This window comes from Oncorhynchus mykiss, chromosome 27 (assembly GCF_013265735.2).
Source record: "Oncorhynchus mykiss isolate Arlee chromosome 27, USDA_OmykA_1.1, whole genome shotgun sequence".
NCBI lineage: Eukaryota > Metazoa > Chordata > Actinopteri > Salmoniformes > Salmonidae > Oncorhynchus > Oncorhynchus mykiss.
In genome coordinates, this window is record NC_048591.1 from 14,446,509 (window position 1) to 14,467,456 (window position 20,948).

The 20,948-nt window shown below is 44.4% G+C and overlaps 1 protein-coding gene across 4 annotated transcripts in view; it reads left to right on the forward strand.

Moving 5' to 3' along the window:
- Positions 1-20,948, forward strand: part of LOC110507158 (multiple epidermal growth factor-like domains protein 6) — an 81,822-nt gene that overhangs the window by 2,130 nt on the left and 58,744 nt on the right. For 3 of the 4 annotated variants that reach the window (XM_036965133.1, XM_036965135.1, XM_036965134.1), the window contains exons 3-4: positions 230-339; positions 501-605. In XM_036965133.1, coding sequence (XP_036821028.1) covers positions 230-339; positions 501-605 — 215 coding nt within the window. Of the gene's footprint in view, positions 1-229; positions 340-500; positions 606-3,873; positions 5,093-20,948 lie in introns of those variants that run through there. The other variant, XM_036965136.1, reaches the window with a different exon arrangement.

Consider the following 20,948-nt stretch of genomic DNA (forward strand, 5'->3'; position numbering starts at 1 on the left):
CAGCGACAGGAAATGTGAATTGTTGTGTGGATTATAACGAATGCACATTTTTGTAGGGCTTGAGGGAAAATCAAGTCTGAAATGTCAAAGTGGAAATGACAAACTTCAGAAGCCTTTTAAAACCTCAAATACACTACAAGGTTAACATTTCCTGCATTGAAGGAAAGTTCTCCTGCAACAGGTTGATCAAATTAAGATCCTACACCTGTATGTCATTTCCTTTCTGCAGAACAGGCTACTACACAGCCTACAGGCAGGTGTACAGTATGGATGTGCACAGGGTGACCAGGTGCTGCCCTGGGTGGACACAGAGGGGCAAGGAGAGGGGCTGTTTGCACCGTGAGTTCAAAGTCAAACACTGAATATTACTTTTGCATTAAGACATGTATCTATGGACAAATTTAGCGCTATCATACATATTAAATTCATTGTTGATGTGTTGTCGTGTATGAGCATTTGCAGGTGTTACTGGAGTGACCGATGTGCGTTGTGTTATGCAGGGGTGTGTGCTGCTACTACCTGCTTCAATGGGGGCAGGTGTGCTGAGAGAGGTGACCAGATCTGTCATTGTCCTGTAGGCTTCCAAGGAACACGCTGCCAGTATGGTGAGTGAGTCATCATGGAGTCAGAGAAAGAGAACATGTTGTGGACACTTTGCCATGGTTTTGGGGGGTTTTGTGAGGGAGGCGGAGTGAGAGAATGGTAAAAATATGAGTGAGAGAGAGTGTGAGAGACAGAGAGGGAGAGAATGAGAGAGAGAGAGTGAGAAAGAGTGAATGAGAGGCCAGAAAAAAACACAGAATCCTTTTCGACTAAACACATCAACATTGTAAAGGTCAACGTTTTTTAAACTTCAGTGTCCACCCTGTAACCACTAGCCACCCCTTTGCGGTGTATCCTTTTTACAGCCGAGCTGTGAGGCTGTGTGTAGATTAGTGAGTCCAGCCCTAGAGACTGACCTATATCCTTAAAGGATAAAAAAATGGTCAAGTCCTAATGGACACAGTGCAGACCTTGTGCTTTCACTTTGAACAACATAAATGAGGGTTTCCTGTGGCTGCGATCGGCAGTGGCCGCTCAATGGGGGTTGCTGGGTAATTAGAGGTGGCAGAAGTGCACCATGGGAGAAAATGGGTCCTTTGAAGGCTGCTGCCCCGGGCGCTGAGGGGCTAACTCGCTGGGTAGGCCGTCATTGTAAATAAGAATTTGTTCTTAACTGACTTGCCTAGTTAAATAAAGGTAAAATATATATTGTTTTAAACTCAACCCTGCCTCGATCCTCTGTCCTCCAGTCTGCAAGCTGGATTCTAATGAGGGTATGTGCAGTTTGAGCTTCTCACAGATGGAACAGACACTGCCTGTCTGGACACCAGGGCCTATATTGACATAAAGTCATCCCATAGAGTAGGATCTGATCTAGGATCTTTGACCTTTTAGATCCTAATGAATAAGATTATATGGACAGGTGGGAACCTGATCCTAGATCAGAACTCCAACTCTGAGACACTTTGTGAATATGGGCAAATGACTAGGATTCTGTAACGCTTCAGTGGTCCGTCCTGTTTATTCAAGCTAATCAGCAAGCAATCAAATAATTAAATATGAAAGCATACTAGTGGACTGTGGACTGTAAATATGAGAAGTAACCTGATCCAGTATTATTCTTCCTGTCTTTAAAATTCCCATGAACATCTCTTGATCTGCTCTCCTTTCCCTCTGACCCTCTGACCCCTAACGCTCTGTCATCCGGCCAACAGCGAGAGGACAACGTTTGTTAGTTGATGTTCTAAGGAAGACTCCCCCAAAAGAGATAACAGAGAACAATTAGTTACACCCCCTTTCCATGCATATGCATGCACACACGCAAACATGCACGCATGCACTCAGGCACGCACACACACACATACACACACATACAAACACTGTGACACTGTCACAAGCACACACACACACACACATGCCTTCTCCACACACGCAGCAGGAGGAAGGTCCGGCCAGGGGTTCTCTTTGTTGCTCTTCCTCCGGCTGTGACATTTCACAGGGACGCACCAGTGTTTGTTTCTGATGGCTGCCCCGCTCGTTTGTTTGGAAAGAGCTGCTTGGGTTTTCAGGGAAGGGTGAACAACAGAGGGACACACACGTTAGTCAGGTGACAGGGAAGGGGGACAAAGATAAGCCTAGACTCATTTCCGTCAAGGTTTTCGGTTCTCTCTGTGAACACAGAAGCTTTGACCTCTTATTCCTCCTCTGTCCCCTAACATCTTTCCTTCCTCCACCTCTCAGAGAGTAGATTTATCCTCCTCTCCAGCCAGAAGGTTTAAAGCAGGGCAGCAGCCATTTTCAGCCAGCTCTCACTGAGAGGGACACTGTTCCTCTGTATTGAGTCAAATGCATAAAAAGGTCAAGGGTTAGGTTTAGAAGTTGTAAGGTTTAGGTCCAGGTTTAGTGTAATTTTAGAATAAAAAATATACATATAGATACAAGGTGTGATTGTGATTAAAGGTGTGATCGAAGTAAGCTGCTTTTTGAGTTGGTGTATGTGGTTGAATGCAGCTCAATGACAGACTTGTCCCCATTTTTTTATATTTTCTAAAAGCAATGCCCATTCATACGCACATGCTCCAATGTTCCAAGTGCTATTCCAAAGTTATTCCCATGTAGTTTCAGAATATGGCCCACTCCAGCAGTGGAGGGTTGATTATCAGAGCTGAAACCATATTCCCATATCCACCAGGTGAACTATGCCACAGGCTTTAAGATTGTCCACACCTTCTTTGAACCAGTCCAGGGTTGTGTTCATTAGGGCACAACGTAGCAATTGCAATGGAAATGTGAAAATGTCTACTTTACTCTGCTTCTGAGCATTTTCCTTGGTTTCGTGTTCCAGGTCAGCAGAGAGGCTTCAACATGCCAAGAGCTCTGTCAACTCACTCAGAGTAATGAAGCTGTGCTGTGTTGCTCAGAGATCCTGCTCTACCTGTCTCTGCTTCGCTGCAGTAGAGTTAGCCCTGCAGAACCATGCCTTGGCTTTCTGACTGCTAAACCTATTAAGGACAAGAAGACTGGAGAGGGGGAAGCTGTATAATGTTCTCCATGCTTTATTGGTTCTCTCCATCATAGCATTCAGGTTTGGGGTGACCTAGATGTGAGTGTGGTGGTTGTAATACTATGGCGATTCTGCCTTGGTAAGAGAATTGTAGTCTTTGTGATGTCTTAATGACCAGCACAGCTTACGCAGATACAGTAAGTGTTTTATTTTGTTTAGTTAATATGATGTGTAAAGTATACCTATGCCAGTACCCAGTACCTGGGTTAGAGCATGAGGTAGTGGATGCAGAGCTGTTCTCTCACCTCTTTTAAAGGTAGACTCAGGCCTCCCGAGTGGCGCAGCGGTCTGCATCACAGTGCTAGAGGCGTCACTACATACCTGGGTTCGATCTCGGGCAGTATCACAACCGGCCGTGATCGGGAGTCCCGTAGGACGGCGCCCAGCCGTTAGGGAAGGATTTGGCTCGGGAGGCTTTACTTGGCTCATCGTGCTTTAGCGACTCCTTGTGGCGGTCCGGGTGCCTGCAAGCTGACCTCGGTCGTCAGGTGAACAGTGTTTCCACCGACACATTGGTGCGGCTGGTCCAGGTTAAGCGGGCGGGTGTTTGGCAGGTCATGTTTCAGAGGATGCATGACTTGACCTTCGCTTCCCGAGCACGTTGGGGAGTTGCAGCGATGAGACAAGATTGAAATTGGGGAGAAAAGGGGGGTAAAATACCCCCCCCCCCCCCCCCCCCCCAAATATTTAATACAATAAAAAAAAGCAAATTGACTTTGCCACAAGCAGCACCACAGATATTGAGATGAGCGAGATAGAAAACTTTGCTCTCACACAGTCCCACACAGCGCATGTTACGGTGTGGTCGCCACGGGACCAAAACCGTGGAGAAAAGAGGAGAAGTTGAGTCTTGTGCTTCAACACTCTTAGTTATTGCGGAAATTGACCCACTATGCTGTTTACTTTCTGCATCTACGTCATATCGCTGAGTCTACCTTTAATAATTATAATAATATCATTCCATGAATCCACCAAGTGTTTAAAGACTTTTACATAAAGTGTAACACATTGGAGCCACCCCACAGTACTAATACAAACCAGGTTTGGTGGGTGAATGGGACGTTTATTTAGACTTGGGCCTCTGTTCCATACCTGGAGCCATGAACCCAGCAGTTGTAGTCGCTCAGGGAGAGCCACGCCCAGCTAGTCAGAAAAACTGTTGGATTGTGGAGATGGAGAGGAGTGTTGAGCGAAGGGGCACACGATGGTGGCAGAATGTAGGGTAGACTTCAGACCATATCATTAGAAATATATCAGAATGTTAACATACAGTATATAACCATAGTATTTCAAGTGTCAAGGTTTTAATGTCACGTTCACAAGTACAGTGAAATGCCTCTCTTGCGAGCTCCAAACCCAACAATGCAGTAATCAATATCAATGTAGCACAAAAAATAACACAAGGTAGAACAAAAACACACAAGAAATAAAAATAAGAAATAAGAAGACCAGGAGAAAGTAAGTAATCATTCTATCTATATGCAGGGTCAGTTCCAGTAGCATATTTACAATGTGCAGGGATACTGAGTGATATGTATAGGGGTAGCAACGACCATATTTTGACATATTCCAATGAGACCATCTCATGGTCAGACCATGCGAGAGATGGCACAATTATTTGATAATGTTGAGACTTTTATATTCTGCTGTGGATTTTGGATTTGTCAATGGTGGAGGGAATAGGGGAGGGGGAGAAAGAGTAGAGATAGACAGAGGGGAGAGAGCTAACCTCTCCAATGTAGATGAATGATGTTTCATTTCCTCCATGTTCCCTAATCCTGGTCTGTGTTGTGTAGAACAGATGTCTGGATAACATCCTCACACAGCAAGGAGGCACGCAGGCCTCTCTCTGGATCTCAGACTGGCTTTATCCACACTTTACCCAGCCCCCAGTCACCTGGAACCACAGGAGAACCATTAGATAACCACCAGGTAACCTCCTGGAAAAAATGTATGAATTACTGACCTCACGCCAGTGTGCCACAGGTAAATCAGTCAGCCTTTATGGGCCCTTAGGGGCCACAGTCTATGTACTTAAGGGCCTCACCCGCTATGGTATGTTATGGTCCGTATATTCATGTGGATGTTGTGGAACAGAAACAGTTAGCGATACCGAAAGGTATGTATACTAAAGCACCTGTTGACTGTCTGTTTCTCAGGCCTATGTGTTTGTGCCTGAACCGATCTGTAGAGGGTCGATCCTAGTCTACTACAGTGCCTTAAGAAAGTATTCACACCCTGTGACTTTTTGTTGTTTTACAGTCTGACTTTCAAATTGATTACATTTTGGTTTTGTGTCACACAATACCCGATAATGTCAAATTGTTTACAAATTAATTTAAAAAATTAAGCTGAAATAATATCTTGGGTCAATAAGTATTCAACCCCTCTGTTATGGCAAACCTAAATAAGTTCAGGTGTAAAAACTTGCTTAAAAGTAATAACAAGATCACATAATAAGTTGCACGGACTCACTCTTGTGTGCAATAATAGTGTTTTAACATGGTTTTTGAATGACATCTCTGTATACCACACTTACAATTATCTGTAAGGTCCCTCAGTCAAGCAGTGAATTTCAAACACAGATTCAACTACAATGACCAAGGAAGGTTTTCCAATGCCTCAACGAGAGAAGGGCACCTATTGGTAGATCTTTTATTGTCTTTTTGCATATATTGAATATCCCTTTGAGCATGGTGTCATAGGAAGCCAATTGTCCACCTGCTTCTAATCACTGATGTCAGAGAACGCTATGCTAATGCAATCCTTCAGATTGTGACACGCGGTTTGCAGTGTTGATGCTATGTGTTGTGGGTTGATGCCGCGGCCTCAACGCTCTCCGCAACGTGTTAAACACATGATAGGTCTGAGACTTAGCCTGGCCACTCTGGCCCGGTATAATTGGCTAGGTTTACGGCTCTTGTGAACACTACTCTGTCTCACTTCGTTACGCTTTTCAACGGCCGGGCTTTGGTGAAACGACACGTCGGTCCGCAGGACGTAAGGAAACAGGAAACAAGCAGGAACGATGAAATGCTGTGGACAGGTCACATCTGGTTTTAGCCAGAAAAGGCTGATTTTGTTCAATGTGTTTTTGTGAAAGACTATCATGGACAGTGCCGGGGGAATTTGCTGATCTCCTGCTTTAGGTGGATTATACAGTGAAATGCCCGAGCTGTGAAAGTCAAGAGTATGTCTCTCACACATACTGTGTGTTCCTTCCAAGTCAGCCGATAGCTACACCCCATCTGAGTTTGATCAGGTCCGTTTTATCTGTTAGAACAGAAACATTTCTGGTGTCGCAGCATGACATTTATTAAGTTCAAGTAAGAGAGTGGGGTTCCAGGGGTTAGTCACTTTCAGGTAGTTGGCTGACTGAGATTCTGTTTTTAGCACTTTGTAAAGATACTGATACTGCACATCTGAAGTCCTCAATTGTCCCCTAGATCTGTCAGTTATACAGAGAGAGATACTGTTAGACACTCTCCCCCCTTTCCCAGAGGCTCTGTTTCTCTCTCTCTCTCTCTCTCTCTCTCTCTCTCTCTCTCTCTCTCTCTCTCTCTGTCTCTCTCTCTCTCTCAGTAGGAGTCTCCTCGTAATGACTTGCTAGTTAGCAGACAGAAAAAAAATTGCCCAGGGCATTCTTTCTGTGGTACCTTGCTTGAAAAATGTTCCTCTGTCTATGAGGAAATTAACCCTCTCGACCCATGTTTATTTCTCCCAGAGGAAAACATCCTGCTACATTGTGTGTGTGTGTGTGTGTGTGTGTGTGTCTGTGTGTGGAGACTTCCTGAACAAAGTCAAGTAGCACTGTCTGGGGTCTGAGACCACTGAGGACAGCTGCTAGTGGTCTCCTGACTCTCCTACTTCTCAGCACTGGGGGACTGTGATGATGTGTGATTGTGTGTATATTTGGATAGCTCTTGGCAAAAACCTACTTTGTAGACTAGAGAATCTGTGTACAATATGTCCCTGGAGAGTTGTGGTCAGACTATGCTCCCGGACATTCCAATCTTAATCAGACCTTAAGGAAATGAATCCTGGTGGACTGTGTCTATCATGTCTGACTGTCAGTGTTCTGTTGTGACGGTGGCGATGGGTTCATTTTGGGATTGGGAAGACACTGTCATCTATACCGGTAGTCTTGGGGCATTTTATAATGTGCTCTATGACCCATTTATACCCATTCTTATTTAACCATACAGGCCAATGCTTAGTCTCACATCTGTAAAGCTTGGATTGAAAATCTTATGAGTAGAGGGAAAACCAGAGTGGATATGATGAGAACATTCCACTGGATTCCTCTATTGATTTCTATAAAAAGAGAGAACCTGTGACTGTCTGTGAGATAGTCTGTTTCACTTCAGCAGGTGTGTGTGTGGGAGTGTTGGTTGGCTGATTGGACAGTCTCCCTTCTCTGAGTCTTTTGCCCGCTATGGAATTTCTCTCTGATTAGTCCCACTCCCACAGGAGTCCATGAAGGAAACTGACTGTTTTGATTGGGCTCCTGGGTAACAGCAGCACTTATTGGTCTGATGATGTTGTGACTGTGAGACAAAAGACCAGACTTATTTGCCTTTAAACTCAAAGGGCTTGGAAAGTCAACTGTTGTGGTTTGCAGTTTACTCGCTGTCATCTGACAAAGGGATGACATAATCTCATCTGTAACCGACATCTACGCTCCAGATTCCTTGGGTCTTAGCTCTGTTCAATCCCTGGATCAGTCTGAATTCTAAATGGAAGGAGGAGGACCTGGTTAACAGATGAAGTGCCTGATGTGATTCTAATCCCCCTGCCTGTGTTTGGGATCAAGATTAATACCCTGCATCTGGTTGTAATGAGTACAGGTTACATTGTTTGTTCTGGACCATTTCAAGAATGTCTTTCGGATTCCTTGAACAGAAATATGTTCCTTGTGCCCTGTGCTGATAAAGTTTCAGGAGACTGAAACTTTGCTTGGTTTATGTAGCGAGCTTTAGCGGGAACCGTTGGATGACCACTGACAGGTCGGTCTGTGGGTTGGCTGGCGGCACCCTTGTTCTTGTTCAAATCAGCTTTGAGGTCTGATCAGAACTCCTGAACACAGACGTCCACCCTCTCACCCCTCCACCCCCAGACACAGCTCCCAACCCCCCCAAAACTAGACAGCTTGATTAGCTGCTTATTAACAAGGCTGGTGTAACCTTCATGAACTTCCCTCTCAGTAGCGGTGTGTGGGTAAAATCACTGGGGAAGCCCCCTCACCCCCATATTACAACCTATGCTGTATGTGTTGTGATAATTGCGTCATTTCCTGTTAACTCATATGCCTTGCCACTGTGATATATAGGCCTAAAGGCCAAGACAATAATAAGACAGCGGCAGAATAAATTAAACCACACCTTTGTTTCATCACAAAACCGGTGAGCAACCTCTGTCCAGTAAAGTCCACATAGCATATTGCATGTAACAGACAGTTACATGACCTACAGCATGCTTAAGCAAGTTAATGTTTCCTTCATTTTCTGACCACTAAACAACTATCGATTTAGAAGTGTTACCGTAAACAGGAGCTTCCTTCTCACTATTCCAGCTCCATTTCAACTTCAAAATTTCAACATCATCAAATCACCTCTGCTTAGTCTAATACAGGGACGACTAAAAGATACCAAAAACAATTTAGTCCAATTAACATAAGCTAAATATGATGTGGCTGTCCATGTTTTGTGCAAGATAACATGTTGACTCACCCTACTTGTAGAGAAACGCCAATGCCATCCTCCTCTCTTTCATGTTGACGAAACGGTCTATCACTCTGTCATACAGTATATGCTTTTATTTTTTGTTGTCCTAGGCTACCAGGCTAATTGCTTGCCCGCTAGTCTTCCATTTATGGGCAACGTTAACTAGTTAACATTAGCCTTCTACATCTAGCTACTGTACATATTGAACTTCCATCTTCTCAGGCCAGATGCACAACAAAGTATGAATGAATGGTTGGATCATAATCGCCATTATACGGATAATTAAATCCAATCCCTATCTCCATCCATGGATAATTTAGGAAAGGGCCAATTTTAGCTATCTAGTTAGCTATCCACCGGAGGACAACGACACAACGTGAAGCAACAATTCAAGTTGTTTCTGTTAATGATGTATGCGCTCAAAGTGATTTGATAGGAGAGACGCCAAATCCAAGCTGACACTTTTTTTCCCCCACCAGGAAGGTTCGCTCAGTTTAGCTCAACGCTCAGGAAAATAATGAAACACAGAGAGACGAAAGATAAATTAAAAGTGTTGTTACATTTTTGGGGGAAGTCTGGCTTCCCTTGGCATCCATGAGCACACACCACTGTTCCCTCTAGAAGTTTGGTTCCTAGTTTTCTTAATAACGTCTTACTTTTATAACCAGTGGATGACATTCTTATTAGTCTCTCCTATTTAGAACATTAGACAAGTTAATGTTTTTGTTTCTATGGTTTCGCAATTACTGTTTTCCAGGCGTATAACTGGATCCTACGCATTTACAGCCTCCCTTTTTTTAATTTAGAAGCAGAATTGGTGCATCTAAGACCCTATTGTCCTTGTACCATTTGTGGTCAGTCAGAAACATCCTAAAATCTTATGGCATTTGCCTTTTCACTTTATCGTTCCAGTAATGCACAAAATCTAATTTAGAAATGGTGATAAGCCCAACAGTTCTATTCAGAAACACTTGCTGTAAATGTGGAGTAATCAAACGTGTAACTGTACACAGATTATGTCCAGCTCTGTAGGAACAAATTGCCTGATGCAGAGTTGTATAACTTCTGGGGGCACTGCCTGACAGACTTCACCCAACACATCCGAGACAGAGACAGCAATAAGGGCGGATTATTGAACTGCTGAACATGAACAAATAAACAATAATCCTCATAAGCGTACATATTTGAAGCTGTAAAAATGTTGAATGGTCACAATTGTGCCAAAGAATGTTTGAGAGAAGTTTGAGTCTGGACTGGGTTTTCTTTTACTGTAATTAATATCTGCTTTTGTGAGAGAAGGCTTGATCAGTGGTGTAAGCGCTGGTCCACTGGGAGGCCCAAGGCAGGGAAGGTTGCTTTGGCTTTTCAACTGACGCTGCTGTGTTAAAACTGGAATAACACCGTAGGTTTTTGTCCACACGCAATGTCACATATGTTGCTGGCGAAGAGTGTTTTTCTGACCGACAGGATGTGGAAGGTGTGGAGGTCTGAGGTCTGTGACTAGTGTGAAGCCGCCAGCTTCCCACCGCGAGATAGTGACTGTCTCCTGCACCTCCACAGGACCATCACGCACCTGGAGAGAGACTCCATTTTCGGTAATGTCTGATGTCTGACGTTAATAGCTACATCTCTGCTAATCTTTCATTTGGTCATTGGGTACGTGCTGCAGTCTGCAGCTCGTAAAAATGATTTTTCTGTGGGTTGCGAGCAGTCAAGAGATCAGACCTTCCACAAAAGCAAAGCAGGTGCAGAGTTGGCTTTGTGAGGACAAGGCAGAGACAGAGGGTTTGGGTCACTTAGCCAGGCCAAGGTTTCACTTACTGCCAAAACACCCTCCACTGAACTGACCCTGCTTAGATATAGATCTCATAATTCCATCATATGACTTATAAAATGATCATAGAAGCTTATTAAAAGTTTTTTATTTATATTTTTCCAGTTGTAAGAGCTGCAAGCGATTCTGCTGTAAATGTGGGATGTGTGGACTGTGGAACCATGTGTCTGAGTGTAGATAGAAGCCTCAAGTTATAACTGACAGGCATACATACCCTGAATGCCCAGTGTGCTACGTGCTTAGCATTATCAGCATTAGGGCCATAATGGCTACCATATGGCAATGAACTTCCCTGAACGCTAAACAAACAATTCCTTATTGCTTCTGTGCCATTAAGGTGCTGTGTTTACCACCTTAGTGGTGAGGATCCTGGGTAATCTTCTGTGAGATTCACCATATGCTCATCGATCTGCTCTGAGCTGAGAATCCCTCAGTAGCAGTGGAACACTAGATCAAATTGATGGTTCTTTTCCTGGAGGACCTGATTGAGAGCAGTCTCAGCCTCACCCAGCGCCAGCCTACGGGCTAAATGAGGTCAAAAGAGAGTGGGTTCTCTGTCTAATTACATGGTACAATAAAGGTAATTTAATCTTGGTAAAATAAAAGTGCTATTCTATAATTTGTTTTCTTCTACCTTTCACAACCTATGTGAAACTAAATAGGACCATGTTTAGATGCAATCATAAGAGAGAACATTCTCCAAAACATACCTCCAATACGCCTCATATAAATCAACAACATGTAGCAAAAACAGAAGAAATCTACCGGTTTCTGTCTGTCTAAGCCATTAACCATCCGTCACCGTGAGCAGATTCCTGAGGCTTTCTCCCTTCCTGAGCCCTCAGCACATTACCAGTGAATTGGCCGTGGATCAGTGGGGCAGGAATGGCCTTTCCAGGTGTACTAGGCCTGTGTTAGAGTCGAGGACAGAAGGATAGAGGCTCCTAGGGAGTTAGAGGAACTGCCTTACTGGAAGACACAGTGGAAGGCTGATCTGATCAAAATAAGAGATACAGTTCAGTATTGTATGTTCAGAGTTGGCCCAGATGGAGCTAGAGAGGCCATTTGAACAGACAGCACATGTTTGTTTGCTTCCTTTTTAATGGATAGCCAACCTCCTGGGGGCTCAAGGGGAGAACTGAGAGATCAAGTTGTTCCATTGTAGGTACTCAATGTTAACGTTACACATTATTTACACATATTAGAATATATATGGTGAGACTACGTAAGGAATAGGGTGCCTTTTGGGACGCAGGGTTAGATGTATCTTTATGCTTAGATCTGTGGGCAAAACATCAGTGCTGTAGGTTTGTATGTTCAGACTTATGTCGCCTCCATATTTAGGTGTGACAAACATAATGCTTGGCTGTGCAGTCTTGAACATTTTAATACTGTACATTCAACAAACGTGATTGATCATGTTGCGTCAAGTACACTGCACACAGATGGGCTGTCAATCGCAATGCTCGTCATTATTTACCGGGTTCTGATTACACCTTTCAACCATCCCATGTTTTATTACGACTGACCATCCACAGGGGGGATACTCAAACTGTGTAGGAACACTAGTATTATGCATATCAACACTGGGCCTGGGAAGACCTACTGGTGTTTGTCATCCTTCTGTCCATAGCTGACACTTCACATAGATCTGCTGCATAGGCTGCAGTTTATTTGAGTGAGTGAGTGCTTCATCTCCCGAGGGTGACAGTTGTGTGATTATGCTTATGTACAAAGGCAAGCCCAGCACCCAGTTTTCATCATTCAACTCATTTGTCCAGTGCCCAGAGTAAACAAATACAGTTTTATGAATTCCATAAAAAAAGAAAGAGGGAAATTATGTGCACAGTAAAGACCCCGGCAAACAATCTGTGTCCTGTAAATCTTATTCAAACATGTACTCTGTGAAAATCCTTATTATATTGGGTCATAAATCCATGTCCTACACTAAATCAAATCCAAATCAAATAAAATGTTATTTGTCACATACACATGTTTAGCAGATGTTATTGCAGGTGTAGGGAAATGCTTGTGTTTCTAGCTCGAACCGTGCTGTAATATCTAACAATTCACAACAATACACACAATACACACAAACCTAAAAGTAAAATAATGGAATTAAGGAATATATAAATATTAGGATGAGCAATGTCGGAGTGGCATAGACTAAATACAGTAGAATAGAATACAGTATATACATATGAGATGAGTGAAGCAAACATATGTAAACATTATTAGTGAGTGGTGTTCCATTATTAAAGTGGCCAGTGATTTCAAGTATATGTATATGGGGCAGCAGCTTCTAAGGTGCAGGGTTACGTAACTGGGTGGAAGCCGCCTAGTGATGGCTATTTAACAGTCTGATGGCCTTGAGATAGAAGCTGTTTTTCAGTCTCGGTCCCAGCTTTGATGCACCTGTACTGACTTCTGGATGATAGCGGGGTGAACAGGCAGTGGCTCGGGTGGTTGATGTCCTTGATGATCTTTTGGGATGATCTTCTTGTCATTGTTGGTAATCAGGCCTACTACTGTTGTGTCTTCTGCAGACTTGATGATTGAGTTGGAGGCGTGCGTAGCCATGCAGTTATGGGTGAACAGGGAGTACAGGAGGGGGCTGAGCACACACCCTTGTGGGGCCCCTGTGTTGAGGATCAGCAAAGTGGAGGTGTTGTTTCCTACCTTCACCACCTGGGGGCGCCCCGTTAGGAAGTCCAGGACCCAGTTGCACAGGGCGTGGTTCAGACCCAGGGCCCCGAGCTTAATGATGAGCTTGGAGGGTACTATGGTGTTGAATGCTGTCAATGAACAGCATTCTTACATAGGTATTCCTTTTGTCCAGAAGTGCAAATAAAAGAGTGCAATAAATTTACAAGGAGAACAACAAGTTCAGCAGGGTTACAGTAGCTGGAAAGAAACTGTTCTTGAGCCTGCTAGTGCGGGAACGTAGAGACTTGTACCACCTGCCTGATAGTAGGAGGGCAAACAGTTTGTGGCATAGATGTGAATGGTTCCTGATGATGCCGCACGCCCTACGCAGACACCGCTTGCGCTGGAGGTCTACGATGGCAGGGAGCTGGGCACCAGTGATGTGCTGGGCGGATTTCATCACCCGCTGCAGGGCCTTCCGGTCATCAACTGAGCATCCGCCAAACCACACTGTGGCGCAGTTAGTCAGAATGCTCTCCACCGTGCAGCGGTAAAAGTTCACCAGGATCTTGGGAGACAGGTGGGCCATCTTCAGCCTCCTCAAAAAGTACAGGCGCTGCTGCTCCTTTTAGACCTAGGGTTGAGGTGTTGAAGGTCCAGGAGAGGTCTTTGGAGATATAGATACCCAGGAATTTGAAGCTGGGCACACACTCCACCTCAGTGCCATCAAAGACTGCAGCTTTTAGACTTCTTGTAATCCACAATGAGCTCCTTGGTTTTCTTTGCATTGAGGGCCAGGCTGTTGTCAGCGCACCATGCAGCCAGGTGCTTGACCTCCTCCCTGTAGGCTGACCTGTCATTGTCACTGATCAGGCCTACCACGCGGTGTCGTCTGTGAACTTAACAATGGTGTTAGAACCGTGTACAGCAACGCAGTCATAGGTGAAGAGGGAGTACAGGGAGGGGCTCAGCATGCAGCCCTGTGGCACACCGGTGTTCAGGTTCAGAGTTGAGGAAGTGAAGTTGTCTAACCTGACAGACTGGGGCCTGTTGGTTAGGAAGTCCAAAGTCCAGTTACAGAGAGAGGGGCTGATCCCTAGGTCATGGAGTGTGGTGACCTCCCTAGAGGGAATGACCGTATTGATTGCTGAGCTAAAGTCTAGGAACAGCATTCTCACATAGGTGTTGGTTTTGACCAGGTGGGTCAGGGCAGAGTGTATAGCTGTGGAGATGGCGTCCTCTGTAGACCTGTTCAGTCGTTAGGCAAACTGGTGGGAATCCAGTGTTGGAGGGAGGCAGGACTTAAGGTACCCCAAAACCAGTCTTTCGAAGCACTTCATGATCGTGGAGGTGAGTGCAACAGGTCGGAAGTCATTCAGGCTTGATGCGGTCGACTGCTTTGGCACTGGCACAATGGTTGTGGTCTTGAAGCACGTGGGGACAACCGACTGGGCCACTGACAGATTGAAAATGTCAGTGAAGACCTTGGCCAGCTGCCCAGAACATGCTCTGAGCACATGAACGGGGACACCATCAGGACCAGCAGCCTTGTGTGCATTCACCCTACTCAGTGCAGACAACACATCTGTGATGGATAGTCTGAATGGGAGGTCGTCTGGGGGGAGCTCAGTTTTGATGGTTGGATCTTTGTTGTCCCTGTCGAAGTGAGCATAGAACCTGTTTAACTCGTCAGCGATGGAGACGTCGCTGGCTGTGGGGGTAGGGTTTTTTGTGCCTGTAGTCTGTGATGGCTTGGATGCCCTGCCACATGCGTCGAGGCTCAGAGTTGTTGTTGAAGTGCTCCTCAATCAGCAGTTTGTGGTCATGTTTAGCCATCTTGATGCCCTTTTTCAGGTTGGCCCTGGATGAGCTGTAGGCTTCCGCATCACCAGATCTAAAGCAGCGTTGCGTGCCTTTCGCAGTAGTCGGACCTCTCTGTTCATCCAAGGCTTCTGGTTGGGGATGGTCTTTGTTAGTTTATGGGTGGTGACATTGGTGATGCAGATGTTTATGTAATCCAGAACAGAAGAAGCATATGTTTCGATGTCCGTATGGGAGTCAAGGGCGGCCTGAGTGGTAAGCAATTTCCAGCCTGTCTGACCCTTCTGGACACACTTTGACTGTCCTCACTGATGGTTTCACACATTTAATGAGGGGTAAATACTTGGGGAGTAGGAACAGTGAAAGGTGATCAGACTGTCCCAGGTGTGGGAGGGGAATGACTTTGTAAGCCTCCGGGATGTTTGTATGTCTAGTGTATTGTCTCCTCTAGTGGGGCAGGAGACATTTTGGTGGAATTTGGGAAAAGCACCATCAGGCTGTGTTGGGCTAGTAACCGGAAGGTTGCAAGTTCAAATCCCCGAGCTGACAAGGTACAAATCTGTTGTTCTGCCGCTGAACAGGCAGTTAACCCACTAGGCCGTCATTGAAAATAAGAATTTGTTCTTAACTGACTTGCCTATTAAAATAAAAAATAAATGTGCAGTTAGCTGTTTTCTAATAGCAACCTGCAGTTCTTTCATTGCTAGTTTAGTATTAGCATCCAGAGGTATATAGGCTGCAGTAACAACAATGGATGTAAGCTCCCGAGGCGAGTAGAAAGGCCTGCACCTAATCATCAGGTACTCCAGATTGATTGAGCAGTGACTCCCCGTTATGTTACTGTCTGTACAACATGCTTTGTTTACATGAAATCATTTTTTTGTGAGATAATTCTTAGTCGTATTTCGTCCATTTTGTTCACCAGTGACAGGACGTTAGCGAGGAAAAGGCTAGGTAGTGAAAGCCGATGTGCGGTTAGCTTTTGCCTAGCCCGGAGGCTTTTTTTATGATCTCAACGCCTTCTCTGGGCACTTCCTCTCAGTGGTGTTTCAGTCTCCCGGGGCGTCCTCACGATCTTCAGTGCAAGTTGGAAGTTGCCAAAAACTCTCTTTGTGCATTGTGTTCCAATATCCAGGAGTTCTTGTTGGCTATATAGAGTGTACGTCATGCTGTACTGAGTGAATAAACTAAGAACTATTAAGGAAATTACTGCTAATTCACAAAATCTCGGTAAACACTGAGCCTCGCGTTGTACACACTCCGCCATCGTGTATGCCCGCGTAAACATCATGATGACAGAAGTGAGTGCTCCGGGGTGATAGTCCTTTAGCTCAGTTACCTTTGCTTTCTTGGGTACAGAAACAATGGTGGACAATTTGAAGCAAGTGGGGACAGCAGACAGACAGTCCTTGGTAGCAGGCCGCGTCGGTTGAACTGTGTTATCTTCAAATAGGGCGAAGAAGGTGTTTAGCTGGTCTGGAAGCAAGATGTCTGTGTCCACGACGTGGTTAGTTTTCCCTTTGTAGTCCGTGATTGTCTGTAGACCCTGCCACATGCGTCTCGTGTCTGAGCCGTTGAATACAGAGTTCTTTATTCCGGTCTGCCTCGATATACTGAGAACCCAGCTGGCTGTATTGACAAAGACAGTATATCCTGAGAGAGCCATGTTTCTCTGGAAGGAGATTCTCGCCCTGAGCTTGTCTACCTTATTATCCAGAGACTGAACATTAGTGAGTAATATACTCGGAAGTGGTGGATGGTGTGCGCGCCTCCTGAGTCGGACCAGAAGTCCACTCCGAATACCTCTTCTCCACCAGCGGTGTTTTGGATCAGCCTCTGGAAACAGTTTAATTGCCCTGGGGGGTACGAACAAATTGGGGAAAGTCGTATTCCCTGTCATAATGCTGGTGATTTACCGTTGCTCTGATATCCCAAAGTTATTTCCGGCTGTATGTAATGACACAAAAGATTTCCTGGGCTGATAACACACACACAAAAACAAAATCCTGCAAAGTTGCTTAGGAGCTAGAAGCAGAGCTGCCCTATCTGTCGCCGCCATCTTTCTACAGCACAGGGATTTTGGAGACAATGGCTTTAGAGAGATACAGGTCACATTTACAAACTAAACTAGTCATTTTTAACGCTAAAATCCTTGAGGTGTTTTTCAGTCAAACCACTGCTGTCATGACAGTACTGACAGTCCTTGAGAAAAACATGAACAGTAGTAAATATAACATATTGCCCTTTGAAGGCAACGCTTCACATCTGTGTCGTCCACCCTCTGATGTGTTTTTATTTCTCAAAATGCCATTTCGTTTCATGGCGCAGCTAGAGGAAAACTCATGTCAAATGGATTGATTCTGCTTGAGTGACCATGTGTTTTGCACCAGATTTAAGTGCACCAGTAATTCAAGGAGTATTGAGCACAACACATTCCACAGTGCATTTTAATTCATGACATCACCTCCTTGCTAGTCTCTCACGATAGACGAAACATAAAATTGTTACGAAGGTCGAAACAGAATTCACCACAACGCCCTGATATGGCATTCTCCACTTCTACTGAGTGAAACTTCTACATTCTACTTTTGTCTCCCCCTGAACTGGAGATGTTGTTGGAGCTCTCAGTGCATTTCCCCATGCTGGCAGGCTCTTGAAAAGCTCCTCTGCACGTCCTAGAATATTTTAACATTGCACTTTGACCTATGGTCTTGTTAATTAGGTCGTTGTGCCATGCCTAACAAGACATGATGTGCCTGTTCAGTCATTCGGGAGCCCAGTCAGAGTGTTGAGTAATGCACTGTGTGGCCTCGCCCACGAGTGACCCTAATTCAAGTTATCACAACAGCGAGAAATTAATGTGGCTTTCTGGCTTCATATAGTTAAAAAAAACGGTTAATATTGATAAACAGAAATTAGAATATCTAGGTCCAATACATTGGACTCAGTAAAAATAACTACAATCCTCCTTCATTTCAACAAGACTATATGACAGACTGGTGGATGGGTGGAAGGGAAGGGGTGGATGGAATGAGGGTCACTCCGAACATATGGAGCTGAAACTGAGCTTTAAGTGATTTCCAGAGGGAAAGGATCACTAAGTCATTGTAAAGTAAAAGCCCCCAGTGTAGTGAAAGTTCATTGAGTTTTATTATCATTTCTATATACATGTGGGCTTGTTTTTATTTCAAAATCTTTACATTGACACTGATGGCAGGATTGGTGGAAAAATGAGATCTATTGAGACCACAAGAGAAGAAAAAACTAAACAAGAAAGAAGTCAGAATTTCTGTATATGAATTTAGTAGTTGGTGGACTACAATGATATTGGAAGTAGGTTTTCATTGACATAGGTGTATTTGACAAAAGCAATGTTGAAAAAAGAATATTTGCGACATGTGTAATGGAAATGGCAAGTATAGGAGCCATTTTAGAAAGATCGACAACATTTGTATCCGTTTGACAGGGGTGGATTTTTATTTTGTTTAAGCTTTCTTTATTGTGACAAATGTTGATGGAAACTGTTTTTCGAATAAATTATGATTGACGAACAGGGTTGGGGAGTAACCGATTACATGTAATCCGTTACATGTAAGGGATTGCAAAAACCGGTAACTGTAATCCATTACGTTACAAGCAAAACATATTGTAATCGGATTACAGATTACTTTTAAATTCAGAAAGGATGTTTGCAAAAAAAAATCTTTGACACTTCTCTGTTTTCTCAATGACATTCAAATCAGCATTGAAAAAAGGCGCACGTTTAAGTTTCTTCCAACTGAACTAGTCTGTCACGACTTCCACCGAAGTCGGCTCCTCTCCTTCTTCGGCGGCGTTCGGCGATCGACATCACCGGCTTTCTAGCCATCGCCGCTCCATTTCTCATATTCCATTGGTTTTGTCTTGTTCCATACACACCTGATTTTCATTTCATAATTACTACAGGTATTTAGCCCTCTGTTTCCCCTCCATGTGTTTGTGTGTAATTGTTTGTTTGTGATGTGGATTATTGTCGGGCGCTTGACTTTTGCCATGTTCTGTGTTTTTGGCACGTTATTGTTTTTATGTGCTGTATTTTTTGGAACGGAATTAAAGTGCGCCTGTTCACTACACTCTGCTCTCCTGCACCTGACTTCGCCTCCCGTACACACCCTTGACAGAGTCTGACCACAAGTCAGAGACCACTATAATGACACACCAGATGTGTTTGATGGATCGTGGGAAAAGAGCTGAAATAGTATTTTGTAGGCTACAGTCCAAGCAATGTCTTCCAATGGTGCGACTGCTGTCGGCATCCAAAGATTATCCAACTTGAATAAACGCTTGGAGGTAAGGATGACAGGAGTGGTGTAGTCTATGGCGATACGGATATCACTTATTATTGATATCTACAAAGCTCATTGATGTGATTCACACTGCTGCTCTCTCATTTAGCTATTTGCGCCTTACAGATTGTGGTTGTTATAGATGGCTGTTCACAAATAAATCCGCAGATCAACCCAGTCCAGTGGAGGTCAGGGAGGTGGACAGTGAGCTGGGAGGAGAGGTTAAGGTTAATGTAGAGGAAGGACTCCCAAGTGTAAGAGACCCAGGAGAGTTGAGGGGCTCAGGGAGAGAGTTTATTGTAGGCCCACCAGCTTTATGGCAGGTGGATGTCAAGTATGATAAATGGGATGTTGTTATATTTCAAGCTGGACTGAAGCGTGTTTGGTATGTGTTATGGCATTCAGATTTGTTCGTCCCCTAGACCCTGGATGTACTGTATAGTTAAAAATATATATATATATATTTAACTAGGCAAGTCAGTTAAGAACAAATTCTTATTTACAATGATGGCTTCCTCCGGCCAAACCAAGACGACACTGGGCCAATTGTGCGCCATCCTATGGGACTCCCAATCATGGCCGGATGTGATACAGCCTGGATTCAAACCAGGTACTATAGTGACGCCTCTTGCACTGAGATGCAGTGCTTTAGAACGCTGCGCGCACACACACACACACACACACACAGTATGACCTCAGCATGGCCTCAGGGGGCTTCAGAGGGAGTGTGTCACCTGTATAGTGTTGACAAAGGAGTAGCAAATTAGGCTGGGCAGAAAGGATGAGCTGAGTGCCAAAAGGAATATTTCCCTTATGTTGCCTTAACGTTGCCCTCTGGCACCAACCCAGGCCACAAGGCATCTGTAAGTAAAACCCTCCACAATCTGATGTCATATGACTCGTGACTACCTGGTCTAGTCCGACCCTTAGGGGAAAACAGATGGCCGTTGTCAGGGGATACAGGTACTGATGTGACACCAAGCTCCATGATGCAGTGCAGCCTGCTGTTGCATCATGGCTTCCACTGGCCACCCACTGTGACTACGCCATCTCGTCAGCCGACTGGGAATGTCAAGTATAACTATGCTTTATGTCCCATAAAGGCTTCATTTATATTGGTCAAGTTCAAGGACCCAGATGTAGGACCTGTATCATGGTCATATTATCAGTATTATATGAAACAACCCAACTGGATATTAACTTGACTCATGACACTCTGCCTCATACATGTAATAATGCAACACTTCATGCCTTATACGCTAAAACTTCACACCTTACATTTCACTTCAACATATCCTCAGCTATCATTGTAATGATCAACTTTTCACTCATTGTGTCTTTGATTGACGCCTTTTACCTTGACATCCGTCTTGCATAAACAGTATCTTATTCAGCCATTCCCATCATGTGATTTGACCTGAACAGCTACCAACTGTTTGCTTGTGTGGTCTTGGATCAGCTCATTCAGATCCAAATTCTTCACCACACTAATA